At 33.3% G+C, this 16,387-nt stretch overlaps 1 protein-coding gene and 2 non-coding genes across 5 annotated transcripts; all 3 read left to right on the top strand.

The window, feature by feature from the left end:
- The first annotated feature begins 4,712 nt into the window (after positions 1-4,712).
- Positions 4,713-7,940, top strand: LOC107957742 (uncharacterized). Its single transcript, XR_005927269.1, has 3 exons — positions 4,713-5,218; positions 6,016-6,766; positions 7,092-7,940. It is a non-coding gene; the product is annotated as an uncharacterized protein (transcript).
- A 390-nt stretch (positions 7,941-8,330) lies between these two features.
- TRNAK-CUU (transfer RNA lysine (anticodon CUU)) lies at positions 8,331-8,403 on the top strand. Its single transcript has one exon. It is a non-coding gene; the product is annotated as a tRNA-Lys (tRNA).
- Positions 8,404-12,142: 3,739 nt separating this feature from the next.
- Positions 12,143-15,254, top strand: LOC107957743 (uncharacterized). 3 transcript variants are annotated; one of them, XM_041113995.1, is made up of 6 exons: positions 12,631-13,056; positions 13,140-13,213; positions 13,892-14,027; positions 14,154-14,435; positions 14,741-14,750; positions 14,859-15,254. In XM_041113995.1, exons 1-6 carry the CDS (start codon positions 12,937-12,939, stop codon positions 15,002-15,004), a joined length of 768 nt encoding a protein of 255 aa, XP_040969929.1. In that variant the 5' UTR covers positions 12,631-12,936; the 3' UTR covers positions 15,005-15,254. The 3 variants fall into 3 exon arrangements, with proteins under 3 accessions (XP_016748801.1, XP_040969929.1, XP_040969930.1); XM_016893312.2 differs by having other exon boundaries at positions 12,143-13,056; positions 14,741-15,254; XM_041113996.1 differs by lacking the exons at positions 12,631-13,056; positions 13,140-13,213 and adding an exon at positions 13,429-13,673 and having other exon boundaries at positions 14,741-15,254.
- Positions 15,255-16,387: the final 1,133 nt, after the last annotated feature.

Genomic DNA, 16,387 nt, shown 5'->3' with positions numbered 1-16,387 from the left:
CATGTTATTTAAACATGTATATCACCAATCAATCATCACATATCTATGATTTTTACTTAAGCATAATCTCCATTTCATCATTTTAAAGCACAACATGTTAGCCGATTTTTCCCTTTAGCATCTAAGGCACATGCATGCTCATTTGTTTGGCTCAACTTCACATATCTTCCATTTTTCATCAAAAGAACATGAAACAACAACCATTTCCTTCATTTTAATTCATGACCAAATGCTCACAACACAACCAAAAATCAAAATATACTTCAAGAGTTAAGGTAGAATCAAGAAGAACTCATGAACCTCAAAATAGAAGCCAACTACCATGAACTTACCTTCAATTTTCTTCCCCAAGTGACCGAACACTCAAGAGCTTTCTCCTCTCCTTTCTCTTCTCTAACTTTCAGCTATGATGAACAAAGATGGACAAAACTTTGTTCTTTTCACCCCTTTTTCTTTTAATAAAACTTCATATTTCATCCATTTAATTCTTTAATACAAAAGACATGAAATTCTTATCATGAAACATTTACCTAACCCATTATCATAAAACATTTACCTAACCCATTACCATGGAACATTTACCTAACCTATTATCAATTTGTATCAATTTGTACCATAAATTATGGATATCAAGTGTACATTTTGTCTACAACAACATGATGGCTGGCCACTTCATGTAAAATGGGAGGTTTGTCATGCAAATCCTCCTATTTTGCACTCCTATTTATTTGGCCATTTCAATTTAGCCTATAGCATTTTCAAACATTTTCACATAGGTCCTATTTCATAATTTCACTCACAAATGACAAAATCAAAGCATGAAATTTTGCCAACATTCACAGAATTCCCGAAAATTGGGGCGTTATATTAGGCAACATCCCTAGTGTATTTAACTAGGAAATGTCAGGCCCCTCTTTTAGTTAAATTAGAAGATCAGTTTTTGTATTAAATAAATATTATTTGTGTTTTATTAATTCAACCAAAATTTTTCTATCTCTCCCTATAAATAGATTATACTGATAGAGCTATTTACATAACAGTTTATATAAGTTTTCAAATTGTTATTATGCTAGAAAACAGTATTTTCTAAGTATAAAATATATTTTTTGGGGAATAACAATACTGTCAATTTTTATTTAGAGAGAATTACTTTCCTATTGAAATTAATAAATTGTTTTTGGTTTTGTATTTGGTTTGTGGTTGTTTGAGCCCACACTCGAAGCAATTCGTAGTACAAAAATAGCAAAGAAAACCTTTCAGTTGAAAGCCGAGAATATCTGGAATCTATTTCGCACAAAGCACAGGTACTTTTTTAGAAAAAAAAATTATTGCTATAAATATCACAAATCGCGTAAATTTTTAAATTTTAATTTTTTTAGGACAAAAAACCGTATTTTAAACTAGACTTTTTCAACATGATCAACAGTCAATCAATGGTGGTCAATGCCGATCAACAGTGATTAATGTCAATCAACATCAAGTCAATGGTGGGTCAATTTTTTATTATAAATAACCCTAAGTGCCACATGTTAAATTTTGATTGGTTGAAAGGTGCCATGTAGCAGATTTCGATTGGCGCCATGACCAAAATTTTAAACAATGTTACAAAAAAGAGAGGCTAAACCAGGTAACATAATGATAGTCTAAGTATCACTGTGGGACAACAAAATGTTTAGGTACCAAGTGGAAAAACAATATTAGTTCGGGGCTAAATTGAGCAATAAGCTATTTAAAAAGGCATAATAACTTGTTTGACCCTTCAACTTTATAAAAAATTATTTTAGCCTTCTATTTAAAATTTGACATCTTTTATCCCTTAAACTTGCATTATTTGTTAAATCACTCTAAAATAGATGGAAAAGTTAACATCTATTAACTTTGCTAACATGATATCCATGTGCATGTCACATTAACAATTAATTAATTTTTTATATTTTTAATTTTTTAAAAGTTTTATATTTAAAAAATTAATTAGTTACTAATATGGCATTCACTTCACCTGTATACCACATCAGCAAAGTTAACAAATGTTAACTTTTTCATTTATTTTAAAATGATTTAACAAATAATGTAAATTAAATGAAAAGTTAAAATAATTTTTTTTTATATAAAATTAAAAAGACTTTAATAACCATCAACAAAATAATAGGCGAGAAAGTGAAGAGCAATTTCTTCCAGTTTTAAATCCTTAGAATCCTCTACTTGTAGAAAATACATCAGGAAAATAATGAAAAGATATAGGTATAAAAAAACCACCTTGTGATTCAGTGCACAATCGATGCTATTAAATATTTTTTTGTAGAATTAATATTCTTGCTTGAGTGAATATAAGATAACAATATCTTTTTTTTATAAATTGTCCTCAATCATAGATAAAACTATTCGATTATGCAAAGAGTAAAAGTGACTATGAAATGTTAAGTTCCCTTAACTAATAATAATAAAAATATTGCTTATAATAATTAATTAAGTACAAATTAAGATTATATAATGGATAAATATATGCAAATAGTGAAAGTAAAACCTAGACTATAATAATCAATAGTGAAAGTTTAGGTTCATTTGTTAGAATTCTTTTGTATTGGTGAAAAAAATAAAATAAACTTAGTATCCATCTAAATCTAATAAAAGAGTTTTAACGGTGCTAACAATTATTAAAATTTCACATCATCATTTTAAGTAAAATAAAGTATTTAGGCTATCTAATGACATTATAAAAGTTGAAGTATCAAATCATGTCAAAATTAAAATATATAGATTAAATCTCAAAACTCATTTGTATCACTAAATTAATATAATTGGAATACCAGTTTAAAAAATATATACAAATTCATTATTATTCTTTTATGGTATAAAGAAAATGGATTAAAGTCATTAATAATAGGTAAAATTATCACAAGTAGCACTAAGATTCTCTCCTATATTATTTAAAATTGCATTCTTAATAATATCAAAAATTGTTAAAACAATTATGGTAATCTTATATTTAGAGCGATAATGTGAATTAATCTGATCCACTCCTAATACCATTCAATTTGCAGTGCCTTTTTCTTTTCTTTATTTATCTTTTGGACTTACCCCTTTTTCTTTCTTTCTTTCTTTCTATTAAATCTTGGTAAAGTAAAAGCATATGATCCTTGTTGTCCACCCCAACTTACCCACTCTTTTTTCATAATCTCAAAATTTTTATATGCTTGTATTTATAATTTTATCCAATCCTATATATAAAATCCAACCAAAATTATTAAATGGGTTATGATTTTAAATATAATTTCTTTATTAAATTATCTTATTTTTTAAATATATTTGATATACTTTCATATACTATCCTATAAGATTCAGTTTAGATCTCATCTTTACAAATTATATATGGCAACCTTCCCCTGAGCACCATTTTCCTAAGACTTACATGATACAAAGAATATGTATTGGGAAGAGCCCTTGCAACCACCCATCAATCCATAACACATTCATCAGCTCTCTCATCTGATTCTTCTAGGTCAATTCCAACAATATTGTATGCTAACACTCACAACCCTATTATGACGCCTAGGCTTGAGAGATAGGAGTTCGTGATTGGTCATCCTTTCCCCCTATAAATCCCCTGGATGATGGATAAAGACAAGCTAAAATACTTAATTTATTTAGCCCAAATTGTACCAAACTACCTTGTTGTTTCTCCGCGAGCAACAGCTTCTGCACCTCTCTTTATCTGAACTTCCTTCATAATAGTGACTCTCTGCACCCCACTTGGTGTGAACCAACCTTATCAACCATCCCATACTTTTGTATTGTAATAATATTCATTTCCATTTTTTATCAAGCTTTCCTCCCACATTTTTCTATTAATTATTATCCAATACAATTTCAGTAATCATTTATAAACGTGGCTTCGACAATTTGAAGGTAGGCTTACGTAGGAAGGAAGTCAAAAATTTTATGTTGGGTCGAGAAAAATAAAATTTTTGAAAGCCGAAACTACAAATGTTACGTTAAGTACATTTAATTTTTTTGGAAGTTTACAAGTATAAATATAAAAAAAATTATAAATACATTACAACTATAAATATACATCCAAATAATTATAAAATGGATCAAATAAAAAAAAAACTCAAACGAAAAAAACCAAAATATAATTAAACAAAACTCACTCATTACATAATGGGATGAGACACTACACATTATCTTAACTTATACCCAATAATGTCTAGAATTGAATTATTAATTTAAAAAAAAAAATCATTTTTATATTAATTAAATCAAATTATTAAATTTGCAAGTAGCTTTCTATTTTTTAACTAAGGGCCAAAGCCCCTACCCCAGCTTTGCCACTGAACCTACACATGATTAATATACAAAAATAATAAACAAAACAAGAAAAAATTGCAACTCAGCGCCATGTTTTCTTCTATTTCCCCTCACTGCCAAGTGGCGATGCATAAAACTCTCCAAATCCACAATCCGAAGTTGCTATTTGTAAGCCCACATCCTCCACAAATTTCCTTTTCCCTAGAACTTCATCCTAGTACTTTATGCCATGAAATCAGTAAAACAAAATCTTAAGCCAAATAAATCTTTGATTTTGATTTTTCAAAACTTTAACCCCAACCTCCATGCACGGCATTGTTTCCAATATTATCTATCTATAGCTGAACCCCCCCTTGCAATTTAGTCAAAGTCCAAAATTTTACCCATGGGTTACACGTATCTCCAATTGCCTCCATTTGTCTTGCCACAGACATACCCAACTGTCGCCATATAACATATATATGTAATCCTTTCCAATTTTCAACACCCAAAATTCTAAGCATCCGAATATTCCAAAACAAACAGAGGCTGTCAACTAGGGAACTACTCCACTATTCTACGTAATTGTCCGCAAAAGATATCCCAAAACCTGCGGGACAATAACTTAGCAGGGCGGAAAAAAATGATGGCCGAGACTTTGACTCTGGTCCTGGTGAACCTGGCAGGGATCATGGAGAGGGCGGATGAGTCATTGTTACCAGGTGTTTACAAGGAAGTTGGTGCTGCCCTTCACACCGACCCCACTGGACTCGGCTCTCTCACCTTGTTCAGATCTATCGTTCAATCCGCTTGTTATCCAATTGCTGCATACCTGGTTGTGCGTCACAATCGAGCCCATGTAATAGCTCTTGGTGCGTTTTTATGGGCTGCTGCCACTTTCCTTGTTGCCTTCTCCTCCAGTTTCTTTCAGGTAAACTGTAGCTACATACTTTGCCCCCTTTATTTTTTGTTAATCGAGTGATCTTTTATTTATCTTTCTTTGCTTGGTTGGTGGGGATGTGAAAGGTGATGCCCGGGAATCAGGGATTTTGGTTTTGTTCTTTATATGTTGTTTCGGTTCAAGTTTGTTGAATTGAGTATGGTTTAATAGAGGTTTTCTGTATTGTGAATTAGTGATTGGAGCGTATTGCCTGATTATGTTTTGGTTGTTTTGGATTGGATCGGTTGAGTGTATTGGCAAATATAATGGTGCAAATATTTGGTCTGATGGTGGTGACATCCACTTGTATTCTTGGTTATGATGGATCTGGTAATCTGGCGAAGAAAAACAAAGGAAAATGCTTTAATGGATTTCATCTGCTATTGATAAATGTAACTTGAATTGAGAAACATTGTTGAAGATGCACATTTGTGGCACCAAAAGAAATCTTGGAATATTTTGGTGTTTTCACTTTTTCTTTAATGTTATGGTTTTTTCCTTGCTTGGTCAGTCAAGCACAGAGGGTTAGAGGTGTTTATTTTCTTGGTTCAACTGCTTCTTAAGGCTGATGTCAGGTTAAACTTTTTTTATTTTTTTTCTATTGTTTCCTTATGAGTTAACAAATCTGTAGTTATGAATTCCCTAAAATATCATATGTCTACAATTTGTTTGGGGGATTTTTCAGTTAGCTACTATAAAAATTGCTTAGAGTGCTACAGGAAGTACTGGTAACGGCTAGAGCAAGCAACCTACTTAAATTATTTAGTCATTTGGCATCATTTGAACAGGTGGCCATATCTAGAGCTTTAAACGGAATTGGCCTTGCCATTGTTGGACCTGCAATCCAGTCCCTTGTTGCTGACTCAACAGATGACAGTAACCGTGGTATGGCTTTTGGGTGGTTACAACTCACAAGCAATCTCGGTTCTGTTATTGGAGGATTCATTGCAGTACTAATAGCTCCAATAACATTCATCGGTATCCCTGGTTGGAGAATTGCCTTCCATCTGGTAGGACTAATCAGCATTATTGTTGGTACGTTAGTCTACCTCTTTGCCAATGATCCACATTTTTCAGATAGTGGGGCAAAATCTAGCAATCAAATGTCAAATAGAACCTTATGGTCTGAAGTGAAGGGCTTGGTTCTGGAAGCAAAATCAGTCGTAAAGATCCCATCATTTCAAATTATCGTTGCTCAGGGTGTTACTGGTTCATTCCCCTGGTCTGCATTGTCATTTGCACCGATGTGGTTGGAGTTAATTGGGTTCTCCCACAAGAAAACTGCATTCCTGATAGCCATGTTTGTGATTGCTACTTCTGTGGGGGCCTTTTTGGTGGTAGGATGGGGGATTTCCTGTCCACACGTCTCCCGAATTCCGGAAGGATCATTCTAGCCCAAATAAGCTCGGCATCAGCCATCCCTTTAGCAGCAATACTCTTGCTTGTTTTACCTGATGATCCATCCACAGGTGTGATGCATGGTTTGGTCTTAATCATTGTCGGCTTCTGCATTTCCTGGAATGCTCCAGCTGCAAACAAGTAAGATTCTCAAACTTTCTCTTTTCCCTCCATCTATTTTGTCTAATATTCCATTACATGAAATTACATTTTACATACTCGCAATGTTGCATTTACCAACTTAGTTTTGTCATAAGCTGGACAAAACTAAATGTATCTCGAAATGTCCTATCAAATATTGGATCAAGGAATGCAAGAGTCCGGACATAAGCCTGAGTTACTTGTAGAAAACACATGAAGAGCCAAAAAAGAATTGACAAACTTGAGCATGTATAGTTGAGGGTTCAAAGGAATTTTCGTGTTCCTATATTGATAACGTGGAATGTGAATGTTCCTATGCATGCAGTCCAATATTTGCAGAAATAGTTCCAGAGAAATCTAGAACAAGCGTCTATGCTTTGGACAGATCTTTTGAATCCATCTTGTCATCGTTCGCCCCTCCTGCAGTTGGAATTCTAGCTCAGCACGTTTACGGTTACAAACCTATTCGGAAAGGAGCAAGTGAATCTGAAGAGATTGCAACAGATAGAGAAAGCGCTTTGTCGTTGGCAAAAGCACTGTACACAGCAATAGGAATTCCGATGGCACTCTGTTGTTTCATCTATTCATTTCTCTACTTCACCTACCCGAAGGATAGAGAGCGAGCTCAAATGGAAGCACTCATAGAATCCGAGATGCGAGAGCTATTGTCAGATACTATGCCTGAAGGTGGAGATCATTCTCAATCTCAACCATTTGAATTGGAAGAACCATATATTAAAGACAGAACCATTATTGAAGTGGATTATGAAGATGAGGTTGACCTTGATCCCGACGAAAATGATGAGAAGCCTATACTTTACGCCAGTAGACACTCTCTTTGATGTATAGCGAGGAATGTTACAGCAATGACGAGGCATCCTTCATCCTGTTGACATTTTGATCAAGCTGAAGTCAATTTTAGTGTGCTGCAACGATGCATAATTGAGTTCTTACCTGCTCTGGTCTTCTTCAGCGATACGTATTATAAAAGGAAACATACCTAAGTTTGATAAATTCAAAGGTAATACACACTGAAAAAGCTGCATATCAAACAACATTTGAGTAGTCAAATTTGATCACATTCGGTCGAGGATTATTGTAAATGCCTATAAATTTTTGCATTCATTTTTCCTGTTCATGTACATTTCGGCCACCTAGGCAAACGGTTTCAAAATCACTAAAAAGGACGGGCTATAGAATGTGAAAGCTCAAGCAACAAAGTGCAGGGTCCTATACAGCAGCAGCATCTCAGGGATTCTTACATAAATCCATCCATTTTTGAAAGCTCTGCAATCAATCCGTGCTTATGTTGTTATGGAACTGATATTATTTCTGGTCTCTGAAGTATTCTTACTAGAGGCTTCTCTAAGAGAATTATCTTTTACTTGGAAATAAATCAGTAAACCAGTGTTACCACTTCCAGTTCCCATGCATATGTTTTCCAGCCCGCAAGGTGTGCTGTCTATTGGCATAAGGACTCATCTCCAATAAAAGAAAATGCCAGAGTCCATGAAAGATTATAATTTGAGATAAAGATATTATGGTTAACAGTCAGAAGCAACAAGCCCGTCTAGCTCAGTCGGTAGAGTGCAAGGCTCTTAACCTTGAGGTCGTCGGTTCGAGCCCCACGGTGGGCGTTATTTGTTGTTTTTGCGGAGGGCCTGGCCTCTCGTTTCTTATTCTTGGGTTTTTCTTTGTCCTCATTTATTCAAGCCCTTTGTTAATTGAAACTTGTGGATGTCTTGCAAGCAAAGCAAAGAAACTTGGCGAAAATTACAAAGCTCCACCAACATGTATACAATAATTACTTCTTTTTCATCACATCCACAATAGATTCATTGTAGGTATCTTTCTTTCTTATCCCTCAACAATATAGATTTTTCTTTCCTTCCAAAGAAGAAGTGCAAAAGATGTGAATTTAGTCGCTTATAATTCTCGTGATGAATTTTAGTCGTTATTTTTTTTTTGTGAAATTTTAATCTTTATTTGAATATTAGTAGTTAAATTGATTTGGATAAGTTTTGTTATTAGTCTTGTTTTATGTATACAGTTATGGATTTAGTTTATTTGTTTCTAATTTTATCATTCTTAGCTTTTAAACTTTTTTAAAATCTGAAATTTCAGTCTGGATGCAAATAACAACTATTAAATCTAAATTTTTTTTAATGATATGTAAAAATAATAAGTTAATATGATATTGTATATGTGATAATATATTTATAGCATAAGAATTAAAAAAAGAAAATAAGAATTCAAGGTAATAAATATAATTATGGCAAAAAGAAAAAGAGAAGATATTCGAATAATGAGGGCCAAAAAGAAACATTTTGAAGCAATTAGTTTAACTTTAGCAAAATAATCTTCTTTTGGTTTATAAGAAGCGAAGGTTGCATTCAAGTTTTTGTGAGGGTAGAGTGTGAATGATTTCGTGGATAATTAAACCTTGGTTGGTTGAGAAAATTGTTGTTAAATAAATACATTATGCTTGGTTTCCTTTTTCATATATTTTGGTTGTGAATCAAAAGAACAATCAAATCTTAGCTAACTTTAAATTTTAAGTCATTAAGATACGAAAGCAATCACCTGCCGACATCTTCTCATTGGTCCCAAACATTTAGTTAATTAATTTGATTGAAGAAATTGATGTTTGAAGTCAAATGAAAATCATTTGCGCAACTTTAATAATATATTTCTGAAAGAAAAACCTTCACCATCAAACTTTTGCTTTTGTTGTAAACTCAAATCTAGGAAATAAATATGGTTTCTTTTAAGGAATCTTTGGTTTTGTTTGTTGGGTTTTCACTCCACTCATAATTATTTTGCTTTTTGCATTTTTTTTTATAATTGCCGATGTCTAAATTATTTCTAGAAAATATTGTTTATATATTTAATTTTTTTACTATATCCACCCCGCAATAAAATAATTTTCATAAGTTATAAATGAAATAATGTAGGGGTGGAAGTGGAACTATAATATTCATAAAAAAAAAAAATCAACATTTGTATGAAAGAAACCCCCTCCATTATAAATTGTAGTATACACGTGTAATTGTGTGCGTCCTAAGACATATGGGTGCGGAAAGCTCAATTGCTCCAACCTATCCCAAAACACTTCACTCTTTAGTCAAAGGAAAAGTACTTTTTTGCTTAAAAGAAAATTTTAAAAAGGTAGTGGTGTCAAAGATTTTGTCGGAGATTCTTATGGTAATAATTCAGCATTCTTCTCAGAATTCTAATCCTGATGGATAATCACTCTTGTTAAAATGTATAATCACTTAACTTCCACGTCCGCTATTTCTTTTTAAATCACTCAAATAACTCCTGTATATCTAAGACTTTCATTTTAATTCTTGTTTATTATTTCTCGATTAGTATTTAGGTTTGAAATTTAAATTTTTATTCATACCAAAAAAAAAAAATTAAATTATTTGAATTAATTCACAAGCTTTCAATGCTCAGCAAGCGGATATATTGTTTTCGTATGTAGGTGTTAAGTGATGTTTCTGATTGACTTATATAGTTATCGACATCTAAATATAAGACTCACCTCAGTCAAGTAAAAGTAATGTTTATTTTGAGGTTATTAGTAAATAGCATATACCTAAGCCTACAGAACCTACTAAAGAGTTTTATGTGTTTACTAAAAAGTTTGAATACCTTCAATGTGTATGCATACTTAATTGGTGTGGTATATGCACTTGAACAATAGTTTATCATGTTTTAAGTTGATTGATGGTTTAGTTGCACATGTTTTTAAGAAATTTAGTTTGCGTATAGTTGATCTCTAGCTTGATTTATGTTCACTATGATTGGAGGTGTTTTGATATTTTAAACTTGATTCTTGAGTCCTGCAAGTTTAAGTTTGAGTTTTTAGGTTTCAAAATTAACAAGTGAGTTTTAGGCAATTTTTGTTACATGGGACACAGGTATTGATACCAAGCTCTTGTGGTATCGTAACATGTGTATCAAAATGCCAAAATGTACAGTACTAAGGAGAAGTATCAATATTTCTCTCCACTTGCACTGATGCCCTACCCTGTTTTGAGTATTCCCAACCTTCTAAGGCTTATTTTTGGTCCCTGACACCTTTAAACCCCTATAAATGAATTTTTAATGCTTTCAACATGATTTTAATGTTTTAAAATTTTAATTAATCTATTTTCTATGCTTTTATAAAAATGTTCTAAAAATTGATCATTTAACTTGATGTAATGAATGATTGTTATCTGAGTTGCTCTAGTAACGGATCTAACATCTCGGATTTAGATCTATCGTCTGAGTCGAGTATGGAATGCCACAAGTCTTAGCATGTGTCCACAACGTTCTTGGTTGGCCTCCTATGGAACGTGGTAACCTTTTTAGCTAGGTGGTGATGGGATTGATGTTGACTTGGTGAGGCCCCATGTAAGCTCTATGTTTGTTCCATACAAAGGAGAAGCTCAACACTTGTCTCTGACAGGGTAGGTTAAAAGTGTTCCATGTTGGAGCATTTTCAAAATATTTATAATATTTCAATAGTTTGCAAATAAAAAGTTATAAATAATTAAAAGTTTTGTCATTTTATTATTAACAAGTAATCATAAATATTTAAGCAAATATATATTGAATAATTATATTTAGTGTTAGAGATATCACTATCCATTTTGATGATTATGTTCTTATGAAGAGACATGAGACCTCTTATAAATAGGAGTATAATTTCATTTGCATGACACGCCCAAAAAAATACATAGAAACAAAGTTTCTTTCCATTCTCTTATCATTTTTTATATTTCTAGACTGTTCTATAAAGAATTATCATAGAAATTCTTTATAGAAATCGATATTCTTGCAATGCTCTACTCAATGCTCAGCAGATTGTTTTCGTCAGTGCAAAACATCAACAGTCGTTAGACCCTATTGTATCTTCGATGTTTATTTGCCAGTAACTCTTTTGGATACCAAAATATATGTGTAAAAAAATAGAATCTTAAAGAAAGTGACATTGATATACGACTTGAAGCCTTCATTACTTTCTCATAAATTTATGAATAGTGGTGGTTGAAGAGATAATGAAAAATGATGACGATGAAATAAAAAAACCAAAGCTATTAGGGGCAATTTTTAAAATAATATTATTATTTAAGAGAAAATTTAGCGAAAGTGATAAAAGTCACCCAACTATGTAACGTGAGTGTTTATAAAATTTTTAAGTACCTAAAATAAAAAAAAATGATAATTGAATGATTTCTGTGTGGAATTTACCCAATATTGTATGGTAAAGCTTATCCTTAGCGGGTAGGTCCATTATCACCGCACGTGAAAACAAAGCGAAAGGTGAAAGGCGAGCCGTGAATGAAATGGGGTATATTGCTGGCTCACATGGGGCGGAGCTGCAATACAAAATTATTCAAATGATTTATTTACTTAAGTCAACGAGAACCCCAAATTCTCCTCACTCCAACTTTTCTTTACAAAAAAAATGTAAAAAGATTCTACTACAATAGATAAGATTTTTATATTAAAATTTATGTCTCACTCCAAAATTAAGCTTTAATTATTTGAGGGGAGATTGGGTCGGAATTATTAAATGAAGTAAACCTTCCCTTTTATTTGAAGTTGGTTTTTTTTTGTTATTATTTTTCAAGTTCGTACTTTGTATCCATTAACCAAGTCACAAGTTTAGATATAAATTCAAAATTAGATTCTTAGAATTTTGAAACGATAACAACAAAATTTCATCGGGTATCGGAGCTAACATCACCAAAAACTTTCTCCATCGAAATCTGAATTGACACGTAGCGGTCGAATCCTAAAATCAATAAAGTTTTTTAAAATTTGAATTTTTAATTAAAATTAAATTCCGAACGGATTCCTTCCATCTCCATTTTACTTGTTATTAGTTTTTAAGAATATGTTGTTGGTTTTAAAACTGAAGTAGAGTAGCAGCTACTCTTACGCTTCTTCCAGCGTTATATTTATATAATTGAAGCAATCCAATAAAATTACAACAAAGAAGGAAAGTTGGTCATTTCTCTCTTGTCACTTATTTAAACCTCTAGAACTGAGTAAGAGTAGAGGAACCCAAGGCTTTTCTTTTTCTCATTTCGGGTTTTGTATTTTTTTAGAACCATACTGTTTTTGGCAGTTTTGAGAGTGAATTTAGCGAAAAAAAAAGAATCCACACAAAAATGGAGAGGAGCACTCCAGTGAGGAAACCACACACTTCCACAGCAGATCTTCTCACTTGGTCCGAAACTCCAAATACCGATTCCCCCGCCTCCGCCCCGCGCTCCACCCGCCCTTACCAGGTACCTCTTTCAGATTCTTTCTTTTTTCTTTTGTTTGGCTGGTGAATTAGTGTTTTTGATTTATTTATTTTAATTATTGGTAGCCGTCGGATGGGATCAGGAAAGTGGTGTTTGGAGGTCAAGTGACAGATGAAGAATTTGAAAGCTTAAACAAACGGTGAGATCTGCTTCCGCCTTCTTTCTCTCCTAACTCTACCTTCATTTCATTTTAAATTTATTGTTTTCAAAACTTTCTAGGTAGACGTTATTTTATTTGTCAGTTGGAAACCTGAACTGTAACTAGAATTTCGCCTTTTGTCTTATTATTCTTGTTTGTTTCTGTCATTTCTCTCTCTATTATTTAAACATTACCGTTCTGAAATTTTTTGAAAAAAAAAACCGAAGCAAAGAAAATTTTGACTTTTAATCTGTGCGTATCTGTGATTAATTTCCTTATTAGCTTTTATTTGCCAATGATTTATTGATGATCTATCGGGTTCCCCTTGAAATTCAACTGTACCAACCGTTTACGAACTCTAACTATTGCTCACGTACCAAATCAATCATGTCTTCGTGAATCCGATAGAAGTTCTTACTGTTTGGAATTAGTAAAAATTATGTGAGGCTGATGATTTAATGTACGTCAATAAATCAGTTACTAGTGTAATTTCTGAAAATTATTTTCTTTTATTAAGATTCATTTGCTTATTAGCATTCTAAGTATAATTAAGTAAAGCTGTTCAAAACTTGTTCCATTTTTTCTTCCTTCCTTCTTCTCTGTGGTAAAACGAGAGAGCGAATTCATGGCTCCATCGATTTGGTTTTAAGCTACTTATTCGTATGTTCCAATGTTCAGGAAACCTTGTTCTGGATATAAAATGAAGGAGATGACCGGCAGTGGTATTTTTGCAGCCAACGGTGAAAATGATGAGTTAGAACCAGGTAGTGCCAATTCCATTCCGAACGGCAAAACAGGACTTAGGATGTACCAGGTATGCGTTCGTTCTTTCATTTTTTGTTATGAGAAGATAGATATCTGTAGTTCAGACCAATGTTTAGAACATAATATATTCGTATCAATATTGTTTTGCTAAACGTTTTTTATGTTTTGCGCCCAGCAAGCCTTAGCTGGAATCAGTCACATCTCATTTGCTGAGGATGAAAGTATTTCCCCCAAACAGCCAACTACTCTTACAGAGGTAGCGAAGCAGCGTGAGCTAAGTGGAACATTGAAAAGTGAGGAAGCAACGTTGACGAAGCAGCTCTCTGATGCAAAGTGCAAGGAGCTTAGCGGACATGACATCTTCGCGCCTCCACCTGAAATTTTGCCCAGGACGACAACCGTACGTGCATTGGCATTGAAGGATAATTTTGACATGAGAGAACCTGATATGCATAATGTAAGTACATGTATTTTGACCCCTACTTGGTTCATATTTTAAATGCATAAGCAAATTGTGCTCTGAACTTGGTATGCATTTTTGTTTTGAGATTTATTGTTCAATGTATTGCACCTAAGGTAGCTAAGAATCCTAAAGTTGTGCTTTGGAATTAGGTTATGAAATATCAGAATGACATTTCTTTGCTTCAGTTTTACTTATATGGAGACTAGCAAGCATAGTTCCGAGTTCCTTGCCGAAATTTGCATCTTTAATTAAAAATCTGAATATCTAACTGGTTGTTGAGCTTGGATGTTATTTTGTAGCCTGCTGCAGGTAACATGTCAAGTGAGGAGGAGGTGGTTAAGACAGCAAAGAAAATTTATGATAAGAAGTTTGCTGAGCTTTCAGGAAATGACATATTTAAGGGTGATGTTCCACCAGGTTCTGCAGAGAAACCGCTTAGCGTGGCAAAACTGCGAGAGATGAGCGGCAGCAACATCTTCGCTGATGGGAAGTTAGAGTCTCGAGACTACTTCGGTGGTGTACGCAAACCCCCTGGCGGCGAAAGCAGCATTGCTTTGGTTTAACTTCCCGGGTTTTACGAGTCATTTTGGTGGTGTCTTTCGGTTATCTTCATTGGGGTTGTGTTTATATTATTTGACCTTTACCGTTATGGGTTCCGGAATTGTTGTTTTAGGTTCAACGTGTCAAGTAGAGCTATGGACCTATACTAATTGCTGTGTTTGTCCATGAGTCTAGAGGATTTTGGTCCGTCTCAGTGATTGTCTTGGGCCGTTTCATATTTAATTTTATTTCTTAGCGTTGTATTGGTTTTCATTATATTTGTTTGTGTCTATATTATTCAGTTTTGTACAAGTGTTAGAACATGAGTAGATTTGATAATGGGTCGGACCAGATCCAGTTAATCAAAAAATACTGACTTCAACAACTCTTCCTGGAGAACAATATGTCTATTATGAAAATCCCAATAGCATTCACTAGTTGGGTATGACTTGGTCAAGGTTATAACACCATAACTATCAGTCCATGTCACCAAACTCACCCAACAATCACAACTACTTTTCAAGTCACTATTGGACTTCCTTCAATTGTTTGGCCAACTCGATGATTTCAAGAACAAGCATCCTATTAGCCACTTCTAGACAACCATATGTCAATAGCAAACCACAAATATTTCCTCAATCCTCAACAACAAACACTACAACATCAATTTCACAATAGCATGGTACACACTCTCTATGTGCTTTACAGTTTCAACTTTTATTCAACGCATTTGAAGTAAGGTAAAAGGCATTAGAGAAAATGGATAAACAATTAGAACTTCTCTAGATCCATAATAAGTAGCTAAAAGTCGTCTTATGACCCTCAAAAAATGCTATGTCAAATGAAAGCTCAACCTTTTCCATGAAAACTTACCTTTAAGAAAACATCTTGTTTCTATTTGGAATACCAAACGAGATAATAATAGATAACAGAAAACAATTTTTAGGAAAGTTGTAGGATTTCTATGACAGATTTAATATAGTTTTGGTTCACGCTTTTGTAGCCTATTCACAAAAAAATAAAAAATAAAAAACTCAGCAAGTTGAATCCACCAATAAGAACGTTCTTACTACCCTAAAAAAAGCAACTCGATGATGCGAAGGGTGCATGAGAAAAATAAGCTATAGAATCTTTTGGGTCAACAAGACAATAGTAACATAGGCTACAAGACAAGCTCCTCTTACTTTAGTTTATGGAGTAGTAAGTTCTAGTAAAAATGGGATTAATTCCCTAAGGGTCCAGTACAAAGATCAAAACTCAAATAAAAATGCCTTAATACAAAGATCAAAACTCAAATAAAAATGCCTTAAAGACTAACTTAGACATATTAAAAGTTCGGGAGGATGCAACTATCAAGCAAGTAGATTAAGCCCAGCAAATAGCTCGACATTTTGTAAAAGGGTCAG

Source organism: Gossypium hirsutum, chromosome A05 (assembly GCF_007990345.1).
Source record: "Gossypium hirsutum isolate 1008001.06 chromosome A05, Gossypium_hirsutum_v2.1, whole genome shotgun sequence".
NCBI classification, from domain to species: Eukaryota; Viridiplantae; Streptophyta; class Magnoliopsida; order Malvales; family Malvaceae; genus Gossypium; species Gossypium hirsutum.
The sequence above is the reverse complement of the archived record's forward strand: the minus strand, read 5'-3'. Positions and strand labels throughout refer to the sequence as shown.